This window comes from Apium graveolens, chromosome 8, assembly GCF_009905375.1.
Source record: "Apium graveolens cultivar Ventura chromosome 8, ASM990537v1, whole genome shotgun sequence".
Classification (NCBI taxonomy): Eukaryota; Viridiplantae; Streptophyta; class Magnoliopsida; order Apiales; family Apiaceae; genus Apium; species Apium graveolens.
Genome location: NC_133654.1, coordinates 239,715,117 through 239,727,261, shown reverse-complemented (window position 1 = coordinate 239,727,261; position 12,145 = coordinate 239,715,117). Strand labels below are relative to the sequence as shown.

Sequence of the window (12,145 nt, the reverse complement as noted above, 5' to 3'; positions counted from 1 at the left end):
GTAGATAATCCAAAAAAATACTTATAAATTATAATGTATATTTGTTTTACCATTCTTTTACTTTTTAAAATTATAACATATAAATAAAAAAATAATTTACATTCTCAAATAAAAAAAACGTGCGCGGGTTTTTTTTCTTTCCGTTTAGTTAAATTTAAAATGTTTCTTTAAAAGGCTTTAAAATGGAATTTGAAAATTGAAAGCATAATAACCTCTGTCAAATGAAAAGAAGGGTAAAGATGAGGAAAGAAAAGTGAAAAGAAAACGTAACGGATAGAACCAAAATGGAAAGAGTAACGACGTGGAGACGCGCCAATCTCTCAATACGTACAAACATATACTCGTATTTAGTTAGTAGCGTAGCGGCATATATTTACTCGTAAAACTCGTTGGTAGAGAAGGATCAATAGCAATAGTCAGCTATGGCAAACTCCGTGTTAGCAATATTTTTAAAATCATTATTCTCTGCATTGGGTTGCGTTATGGTGGCCACTCTCATTTACACCATCTCCATTGATGGCCTCCCTTTTCGCAAAGACCTCCTCACCCCGTATTCTCTCTCTCTCTCGATATCCCCCCCCCCTCTCTCTCTCTCCCTCCCTCCCTCTCCCTCTCTCTCTCTCTCTGTTACAGTTATGTGTTTGGACGAAAAACTTAGTTGACTACTTAATTATATTAGCTGTGATCAATTTTTCTTTTTTTAGGAATTGTTGGTTTGATCATGTGATAAATGTTGTGTTGTTATTGTTGCAGATGGATGGCTGCGACTTTGATCGATTTTTACATCAATATTTTAGCTATAGAAGTACGTTTGTTTGATCGATTATTTCACATATATGTCTGATTTTAATTATATTCTTTTTCGTTGCTCTTTCACTTATTTTACAAGTATCTTCACTATCCACACTTATCTTCTTTAAGTAGTATTGCCACATTTCTAGCGGCCCCTTAGATTTTAGTATTTAGTATTTACTACTCATTTTTTCCCTTGTCCTTCTACTCCGATCACCATTTGTAGTTGTTTTTCGATTATTTAAATTTTAAACGGCTCTTTGCGTACCTTTTTCCATAGGGAGCATATTACCGTAATCCTATCATCACGCACTCTTTTGTGTACATCTCCTAGCATTGTAAACAAGTGGCTACATTGCTAAATCGTAAATTGTAAATTGTAGTCTACCTCACTAGCTTTCACTATGCTATCAACAACCAAAACCAAGTTTTTCAGCTTCTTAGGTAGGATTATAATAGTAAAACAATCTCTTATCCTATTACAGATCCACAAATGCATTTTGACTAGTTAGAGTAGTAACTACCTACGTTTAACTAAACTATAAACTTGAATTTAACACTGCATTGAGTTTCTGTTTTGGATTTTCTCATTGACATGTTTTTTTTATGTTCTATCATATATTTTTAAGCTATTATATATATGTACTTGACATGCTCGAGATATATCTACTACAAAAATGATGTCAAGGGAAAATTACCACCCCCGCTACTAGAAAATATGGAGGGTAAAAAGTAGAAATAAAAACTCCAATTTCCAAATGTATAAAGTGTAGACATGTAAAGTCATCTGCCTCACAACTTAGTATTAGCCATTACCAAAAGTTACCCATTATAATTATTTGTACACCCTCTTGCATGCCTCTCGCAGGTTTGGGTTCTTTACAAAGAAGGAAATTGGTTTAGTGGAATACTATGGTTAGTTCTACTGGTATGTTTTGGGAGGTAAGCTTCATTTCTATTCTTATTTTATTCTGTCTATTATGCTTTTATGGTAGAAAAAAAGAATATCTGTGACATCCGACAACTAACGGGTTCTTCAAAGGTGTTTGGGCCGGTATATATATTTTGGTCCTCAAGGAAAACAATTTTGCAACCAAAGATTGGTAAAGGATCAATAATTCACAAGTTTGTAAATGGATGCACAATTAATTGGTTTCACTGTGAAAAAGCCGCGATGTGATATTTGTTGCTGCGAATTTGATTCATATATTAGGAGTTCTTTAAATATTATGAGAAGAACTAAGATAAAAATACCACTTGGATTACAATAAGTTCACCTAAACTGGTTTACAAGACACCTTTGTTGATGTTGGTTCAATGATTTTGATTATTTACGTAACAGCTCACATATATAATGTTGCTATCATTTGTTTGTTCTTCATTTACAGCATTACAACATGCGGCTACATTGTTCTTCAGTTATTCAAGTTATCACCTCAGGATTCTTTACGAGACCCCGTCTACTTTCTTCTGTTGAATGATAAGACAAAGTGAGTTTACAAAACTTGTTGGAGATATTGTTTCTCTGAGAGATCTTGTGTGTCTATTGACTGGGTAACAACCTTTTAACATTTGAAATAACAGTACTGAAATTTTAGAATTTTCTGGTAGTTGGTTTTCGGAGAACTAAGCTTTTAATGATTTTGTGAGTAACGGATCATCCCCTTTCACCCCGATCTCTCTCTTAAAGTGAATATTATTTTTGATGTCTGCATTGTTTGAAGAATATATCATGGAACGGTCTTGATCATTTTTTTTTTAAATTGCTGAGGATTTTGTTGATTAAATAGAATATAAAACTTGTAACCACGTATTATTTTAAACAGATTTTTATTATATGTACTTTATGTTAAAGTTTGTTATATTATTGTATAACTAATTTGGACTTGAATACCGAACTAGTGAGCTGGGATCAGGGTTGATCCTGATACCGGAACAACTCAGACTTGATCAGACCAAGTCAAATTTATATCAAGTTAGTTGTAGTAGTGTCAAGCTCGAGTTATACCAAGAGATAAATTATACGCTTGAAACTAAACTCGACAAAATTTGATAAGATTGGGCTCGGCTCGAAAGCTCGAATCTTATGTACTTTGTATCAGCAAAATCTAAGACTGAGTATGAAAAGTTCGACTCGATCGAAGATATATATTTTACATAGATATTGGAAATCAATAACATTTCGTCAAATAATTGGCAAGGAAGAAGAAGAATATATGTTCATTAAATTTGTACATTGCCCAGAATGTAATGCAGGTGTTGCTTGTTTGCCAATACTCAGAAAGAGGAGAATTTAGATACGTATTCAGTGACACATGCTATGTACTTATTTGGAAACTCTGTTAGAGCTGCTGAGTTATTTTTCCTGACAAGATGCTCTTAAATCTCCTAGAACCATATGGCCATCGAGCAATAAAGTTTAGGAATAAAGAGAAGAGGGAGATGGAATTGGGAAAAAATCAATAGCTTAACAATTGAAGTCATAGTACTGGGAATTAATTCGCCTTCGGGGAGGTGTTTCAAGGCAGTAGATGCTAGCAAGCTTAATAATAGCTAACAAACAGAGATTCATGATTAAGTGACTCTAACTAAATATGATAATAAAATACACGATACCAGTATAAGCCAGTAAAAAATTAATGTTGGAAATTATATTCACATTGTATTGTTCTTAACTAATAAGTTTTAGTGCCTGCTTATTTCCCTTTGCCTAATTTATTTTCTTTTTGGACCTCTAGGCTTTAGGGGGTTGCCATAGGCATTTTATAATTATATATCAGCCAGGTCTCTTTTTCATTATGAATAAGATATCCTGCATAAACCGGATTTTGGACTAAATTATAACCACACAACATCCACTTTTTGAGAAATTTGATGCCGCTGTTGTGACTGATTTTTAAGATAATTGTGAACAAAGTGGATAAGTCACTTGGTAGACTGATGACATAAATAGTGAACTGGTCCAGATGTTGTAGTTAACAAATATACATGGTTATTAAAATAAACGCGTAGTTGCATAATGCTTTGAGTCGGATTTTTTCAGGTTACAAGGAACTAGATGGTATAAAATACCGAAGATATTAAAATTTTAAGTTTTCCGTGTCATATGATAAACATCTTTGCTTGATCTGATCAGAGTTCCATGTTTAGTTGTTTACTTGTTTTCTACTTTATAATTGAGTCATCTTGCCCACAGTAGTTTGATTCTTGACTTGGAATTACCCTAAGAAAAGAGAAACAGAGAAAAATTGAAGAACTAAGGCTATAAGGCTTATTTGAATCAAAAAATATTTTTTCTTCTATGGCAGAAGTGCTTCTTTTCTAGTGGAAATTTTATGGAAATTTTACGGGGAAATTTCCCAACTATGAGTTGCATCTTCTAGCTATTTGTTACTGCATTTGGGAGTTCTCATGAAATCCATTTTAGCACATCATGCTATATGCCTCTTGTCATTTTTATTTTGAAAGAAATTAAATGAAGAAGGTTGATTGAATGAATTGGTAACATTTGTGAGTTGATAATGCCTACCATCAACTCGGCCTCCCTTCTAGAGCAGGTCAAAATACAGTGGTAAAAATACATTTACCTAGTGCTAAATTTAGCACCGAGTATAGCATTTTGCTATTTTGCATCCATATTTATCATTTCATTGAAGTTCTGTATTTATTTTTGGTGTTATATTATAGATATAGAATCACTTATAGCATTGCATTGGACATGCTCATGAAGCTTGTATTATCATCCTTTTTCTACATAACATCTTATTGGGAATTTTTATTCAGGAATGAAGTGGGAAAAAAGAGTATGTTCTCTGTTGTAAGTGCCAGAGTTCTCTTTAGCTTACTGGGTTGTGTAATGCTGGGAACTTTACTATATACTCTTTTCACTGATGGTTCTCCATTTCGTAAGGAGCTCTTTACACCGTAAGTTTTTTTTTGTCCATGTTACTTTCTGTGTTTGAAGAGGAAAATAAATCTAGCGCGCTTCATGTTTCATAGCAATTTCTTCCACCTGAATATTGATGGTATATTCAAGGTTTGCTTGATTATTATGTGACCCTCTCTGGTTAATTAGTTTTTCACTAAAAAACATTATTTCCAGCATTAGTATCAAATTGAGTTGAAGTTATAGTTTAGGCTGATGCTATTATTTGCAACACGTGTAATGAATGAAGTCTCTAAGATTGGTCTGACTCACAAGGATTACTCTACCTAGTAAATTCACTTTGTTCCCAAGCATACACCTATAGTTCTGAATCTTTCAACAGGCAATCAATTTTGGGTTCATAGATCTTATCAGTTACATTCCTAAATCCTGACCAGCACATTGCCTAGAAATTTTGACTTTGCAACATGGTTTTGTAACACCCATTATGAGATAGTTGACTTATATTATCTCTCAAGTTGTAAAAAAAACTATATCGTTCTTATTGACTGAGGACTACTCTACTTAATTCCCAGATATTAAGTACGAATTTCCTACTGCTCTTTAACAACCTGAACCTCATAACTGGTCACAACTCTACCTCAACGGCTTTTGCTTTTCCAAGGATTGTCTCTTCTTGCTTGGTTCCTGCCTGTGTGGTTGTACATTATGATACAGACTGCTTTCTTGTCCATGCACATTTGGGAATTTAGTAGTTCATATTAAATAAGGGTGTACTTTTTTGGTATTCCTAGCAAGATTATACGGTAAATGGAAACTTTACAAGTTACTTTAATGAAAGTTCTCTTATTATCAGTAGTAACGATCTATCCACTAGGACTAAATCCTTGTAATTGTCTCAGAAACTTGCATATTACATTTCAGTTCCATTCATAAAGAACTTAGTTTCAAAACTTAAGCAGCCATGCATCCTTCCCAAATTCTTTAGTTTCCCTCTCTTCATTTTTTACGAGTATTAATTCATTTATTTAAAGATATTATGTGCATTCTAAAAAGTGAAATAATTTCTACTCAAGTAGAAAATATCTTGCTATGCATTATATTAACTGCTGAAGCAAATTCTTATTAAGAAAACCTATAGGTACTTAACTCTGTCTAGATTCTTAAATATGTTCAATGCTTTAACATTCGTGTACCAAACGTTGTGTCTGAAAACGCTTAAAACCTGAAGTTCTACCTACACAATTTTAAATCACCTAAGCTTTGACTCAAACTTTTAAATATAAAGCTAACAAAGATCATTGATATGATACCCCAGTTCCACATCGAGACATGTGGAGACTTTAGTTCAGTATATAATGTGGAGTCATTAGTTTAGTACATAACAATTTCCACGGAATTCAAGTAGGTGTATTAAACTTGGTTGAGGGTTTTTTATCCTGTTTCAAGGCTTGATCATTATTAGGAAAGCTAGAAAAAGTATAAATTCTAAACCGAATCTTTTTCAATAATTTACGTTTATAGTTTATAATGGTTATGGATCATGTTTTGACTTGGTTGGAGGATTTGATAGAGTGGAGGGAGTATAAGGTGGACTGTGAGCTTGAATTGATTGGTTGGTTTGAACGGATCGAATGAACGAATGTAGCGATCGTTATCTACGCTGAAAGACCGCCGAATTGTCCACTGTTTTGGGCAGTTTATTCGGAGATGTTGAACCTCTGTCTTCGCCATAAAGAAACCTTAGTTAGATTCTAGACGAAACGTAGATTGCTGACGCAAAACAGCGCTTAAATCGCATTGACAGATTAGAAGGATATCAACGTTTTAATAAAAGCTACACGACGACACAATTTACTAAATGGCCACTGTTCTGGATGAATTTTGAGGACAATTCGAAACCTTGTTTTTGACAGTGAAGACTGTCGTTGGGTAGCAAAAAGTGTCCATTTTACTCACACGAAGATTTCGTGTCATTTCGTTAACGAATAATGAGAAATTAAGGTTTTGTGCGAGCAGTGCGATTACCGACAAAACGTGTCAATCACCTAAGTTTAAGTCAAAGTTTCACCTAGGTGGAAATTTTATTTAAATATGAAACTTTACGGGTGATCGATGAATGGTTTGAGATGACCTTAGAGAAGGTTTTGCATTAAAAGAATAAATTTCCAGTTTATTAAAATTGTTAGAATTTGAGGTGTTCAATGAAATTCTTAGAGAAGTGAACTTTCGGGAGCCGATGTTGAGCGAGTTAACCTTCTTATCTTGAGTCTTCCAATGAACGGAAGTCGTCAGTGAACGTTAGGTGAATGTATCAGGACACAGAACAGGGTTAAAAACAGTTAATAGGAAGTGGTCCCAAGATGGATAGATACGGTTAAAAGGGGGTTAAGTAATTAATGCTCCACAACTTAAAACCTCTTTGTACATCAATTGTTTATGGTCATTTTTACTTTCCAGTATGTGAAGATATATGTACCTAGAAAGGCAAAGCTCGTAGTTTCATATCAGAAATTAGTATCTATATGACCGATTTATATGGCTTGTTGGCTTCCAACAGTGGAATTTGAGTTTTTCTTTTGGTTTGTCTGAAACTCTAGCCATCTTGTAATCAAAGAGCCCTGAAGGTAGATTCTCCATATATGTACCCAAGTTTACTGAGAATTATAATTTGAAGCTATTTGACTGAATTCTCTGTGAACATAGAGATTACTAAATTAGCAATGTCCTGTTGTAAACATAGTCAATAATTGACATATTCCAGAAAGAGCGTTGACCTTTATAATACAAGTACCAAACAGGAAGGTGGGAAATAAAAAAAAAAACCTTATAGATTTTTGTTAGTCCACGTACACTTAAAGAAATGGCAAATGTAATGTTCATATTGCAAATCAGATAAAGTCACAAGCATGTGTCTGCCCTGTTCCTAGCATGCAATATGTTCCATGTTTTAACATTCGTGTACCAAAAGTGGTGCCTGAAAACATTTAAAACCGGAATTCCGCTGTACACTATTTTAAATATACCACCAAGGACTGGAGCTTTGACTCAAACATTTAGATATAGAGCTAATGAAGTTATATAGAGCTAATAAAGTTAATTGAGAACATGTCCTCACAGGGGATCAAAAAATGATTATTTATGCTAATAACTTGCTGGTTTGCTCTGTGCCTTCCACAATGAGATTTATATGCTGGCAAACCGCTTTTATGTCACTTTAAGAAGCTTTTTTGTTTTCAGGTGGATGACTGCAACACTTACCGATTTCTACATCAATGTTGCAGTTCTATCGGTAAGTTATAACTTAAAAATATCAAACCTGTATTGGTGTATGTGACTACAAGATTATCCAATTTAAACTTGGCCATCTTATATAAAAAGCTTTATGTGTCCACATTTTAAGGATGATTGGAAATTGGATAAATTGTAGGTAGCCATATAATACTTATTAGGAATAGACCATCCTAAAATTTGATATATAGTCGAACAGAACCGTAACAATGTTATAATCAGTCTCTATAGAGTCAAAAATAGATTATTAAATCTTTCGATTCTTGTCAAGATTGAGTCTAGTGTCTGGGAGAAAGTGTTTTGACTGGTTAGTTAAATCCGAATATATATATCAATGTGCATTGTAGAAAGAGTTGGTTTGCTGTTAAGCACAAGCAGGGCAACAAGTAGGGCAGTATCGAGGTGGAAGATTGCATATAATTTTCTTCTTCTTCTTCTTCATTTTTAAAGATGTGAATGACGAGGGTTTCATCACATTTGGAGCTTAGGATTGTGTGACCGAGGTGAGGTTGAACAAAGTAGGGATAGATATTAGTGACAACCATGCTTTGCGTGCCAATTTAAATCAAAGTGAGGACTTCGCAGAAATCTTTGTAGGGATCTGACCTTTTATATCCTTCAAAAAACTCGTCAAAATATTCGTGTTTACGACTTTCAGTATTTTATGTGGTGGTCGTTAAGGTTCAAGAACCTAAACGGCGAATTTAAACTGATTTCCTGGTTGAGGGTAAGAACTAATTGAGGTTGTGAACTGATGGAGAATGACGACTGATGATCGAATAATTCATTGATTTAGGTAATTGTTAACCTTTGAAATAATGACATAATGAAAAGCTAAAGAATAATATGATAATTGTATTTTGTAATCTGAAAGTACCATCAACTTATGCCGTTTAAGTTAATGATGAAATAAGAAAAATAAGATACATGTTCACATTGTAAAGACTTTTAAAAAAAATGAAAAAAGAAGAAGTTAATTGGATGATCAAGAAGTGCATCCCTTAATAAAAACTATAAAAAAAGATGCATCTATGAACAATTATAATGCACATTCTCATTGGTGCACATATCATCCAAAACTGTCCCTCCTTCAAAAAATAGCTGCAGCTTCCATGCCTGGTCCTATGATGTATCATGTTTTCTAATTAGGGTTCATTTTGATATGCAATAGCTTTCATTTTGATATGCATGCAGTGGATTTGATTGCTTGGAACTAGTCATGAGGATTAGTTTTGGAAATTTGATTGTCCTACCCTTCTTAGGTGTAGCACAAAAGCTTCAAAGAGAGCTGTACATTCCCATTATATATTATTTTCGCATATAGAGGATTTCTTCAAGTATCTAAATAATTTTTTATAAGGATTTGTTCGGTGCATCCTTTTTAATGCCATTTACAGGTTTGGGTTGTATACAAAGAAACAAGTTGGACAAGTGCAATATTTTGGATTGTTCTACTTGTATGCTTTGGCAGGCAAGTATTCTGTCTTGATTTTATATGTTACTTAATTCTGCTCTCCTTGATATCTAGAAATATATTTAAGAATAAGACCATCTTCTCCTCACACTATTGTTTTAATTCTATTCGATCCAAGTATCTAATCGAGCGGGTAAATTCCATTTAAGAAATAGGTAGGTTGAACCATTGAATATCATGAGAATGGAAATCTTTATATAGTTCAAAAGGGAATGAACATTGTGCTTCCTTGCGAGTTCTTAATTACCTTCTATCTTTGGTGTCAGTCACATCATAGTTCCATTTAAAAAAGAACCAAAACATACTAGTCCAAAACATAATTCCACAACTTCGTACCCGTTAAAGCTAGACAGTCCAGGTAAAGCTGGAAGCTCCAAACAACTTCACTGTGACCGGGGAAAATCATTTTTCATATCAGGCTTACCCTTGAATCTCTTATCACAAATCAGAGACTAAAATCATTCCTAAAACATCCCGAAAATGTTGTGTTTAATTAGGGGGCAATAGAAGTTGGAGGAAATGGAGTGAGATTAGGTAAATGTTTATAGTATTTATTCCTCTAGATCTAGAGCTCAAACCTACCAGTTTGAGAGAAAAATGCTACATTCTCTGTCCTCATTTTGCTTCACAAATCTCATCATATAAACTCTGCGCTTCCTCATTTATTATAACTCTCTTTACTATCTCCTTATATTTTTGTTCAAAATTTCCATTTCATTCGATTCTCCCTAACCTAGCAATTAGCCAATTATTAATGGACTAAAAGATTTTCAACATTAAAATTTTCTTCCGATTGCAAAATTCCCTTACTAAAGTTTCAACATTATATATGCTAAACTTACATCTTTCCATTTACTTATTGCTAGATATCTGAATAAACATCACCTTTCTGAATTTAATTAAGTTTTTTAATTTTGTAACTTTCACAGCATAACTACATGTGTGTACATAGCCCGAGAACTTTTCTATCTTGGATCAGAAGATCCAATATCTTTAGTTCTTTTTAAGAGCAGCAACAGGCAAGTCTAGAGCTCCTACTAAAATTGCTTCTGTTATTTATATGGAATGCATGTATGTAGTATGTATTTGCACTTTAACTTATTACTGTAAGTTGGATAGAATTAATCCATGTTGAGAAAACAAAGTCATGTTCTTATGACTTGATTGGATTTTTGCCCCTCGCGTTTGTCGTGTTGTAGATTCACTTTGCTATCAAATGTTTGTGAAAATTTCTGCTCTAATTGCCCTATGGACAAGTTAAAAATATAAATAAAAATCTGCTATAAGAAAATATTAAAGAATAAAAATAGGACCATGTTCTAAGATATAACAGGAATGCCATGAAGTGATTTTTGTCTGCTTTAGCTGTTCATGTTAGGTAACATTTTGTTTCTGAGCATTTGCTTAAAAAAAGGGGATCAATTTAGTGCCAAACTATAAATAAAGTTTGATGTAACTTCCAAATGACTTTGCTTTAAACTGCGAAAAAAGTTTCTGGCAATGCATTGTGTATTTTTCATGCACAATGTGATCTTTTGTTGTACGCAGTTCTAACTTGTTGATGGATATACTTTTATTCTGCTTGCAGATAGCAAGAATTTTGATACTTGATTCATTAGATCTGACACTAGTATGGGGATATGTAAGTTCAATATTTCGAACAAAATCATAAATCTGTATCTTTTTTTGTTTATGGTAGGGCAGAAAACATGTATGAGGAAATAATACATCAAGACTCCAACACAAGGGTGTAATATCATTTCTTTCTCAACAGGTTGTGATGTTACTCTTAAGCAATTGTAGCACAATATTGATTGGAATGTCAGAGAAAAATAGTTAGTTGTATTGTATAGTCTCATTAAATGTGTTTAAATTTACGTTTGCAGAACATATTGTGAAATGTAACATGTTTCTCAGTATTATATTTATTGAAACTCCTAATAAAGTCGGCCAGCAGGGCTATGCATCAACAGAAATACATCCTCATCCTCCATTGTGAGGTAGCGGATCAACAAAGCCATGTTCCTCATCAAAAAATTACTCTGCACTATTCAACTCCAAAACCTGGATTCAGAGTCGCTCTCCAACACGTTGATTCGGGCAAAAAACTCACCAAATTTGAGTGCATACGACATGCACTGAAGCAAGAGAAGCAGAGAAGGGAGAAAATTGATGCTATGTTATTGGAAGGTACACAATTTCATCTCAAGTTCACCTAACCATAACTGGACTAGAATATGTAACGCAAGTCGGAATTGGCACTCCCCCGGTACATTAAAGTGCACTAATTATCACGGGCGCTGGCTTAATCTGGACACAATGCAAACAAGGTTCAAAATGCATGAAACAATCCACTCCATTGATTGATTCAGAAAAGTCATCGTCGTTCTGTAACTTATCCTGCACCAGCCAGTTGTGTGACACACTGCAAACCTTTTGTGCAATAGATCAATGTACCTATATTTATGTATACGATGCGGACATTTATACTAGAGGAACTATGGCACGTAAAAATGTTAAAGTTTCTGACCATGCATTCGGTTGAGGACAGGACAATCATTTTTTAAAGACGGATTTGGGGGCCTAATGGGGATGGGTCGGGGATTGTTTCACAGCTCAACGCATCAACGTTTTTCTATTGCTTCTGGTACACTTATTTTAGGATCACCACTGTTATGGATAAAAAACTAAGCTTATTATTT

At 33.9% G+C, this 12,145-nt stretch overlaps 1 protein-coding gene across 9 annotated transcripts; it reads left to right on the top strand.

Annotated features, from left to right (window-relative positions):
• The first annotated feature begins 271 nt into the window (after positions 1 to 271).
• Positions 272 to 11,935, top strand: LOC141678633 (uncharacterized). Of its 9 annotated transcripts, none has more exons than XM_074484983.1 (10): positions 272 to 550; positions 754 to 805; positions 1,661 to 1,734; positions 2,181 to 2,282; positions 4,576 to 4,716; positions 7,919 to 7,970; positions 9,367 to 9,440; positions 10,373 to 10,462; positions 11,143 to 11,217; positions 11,417 to 11,935. In XM_074484983.1, exons 1-9 carry the CDS (start codon positions 423 to 425, stop codon positions 11,195 to 11,197), a joined length of 768 nt encoding a protein of 255 aa, XP_074341084.1. In that variant the 5' UTR covers positions 272 to 422; the 3' UTR covers positions 11,198 to 11,217; positions 11,417 to 11,935. The 9 variants fall into 9 exon arrangements, 6 of the variants coding, with proteins under 6 accessions (XP_074341084.1, XP_074341083.1, XP_074341082.1 ...); XM_074484982.1 differs by having other exon boundaries at positions 11,401 to 11,935; XM_074484981.1 differs by having other exon boundaries at positions 11,330 to 11,935.
• Positions 11,936 to 12,145: the final 210 nt, after the last annotated feature.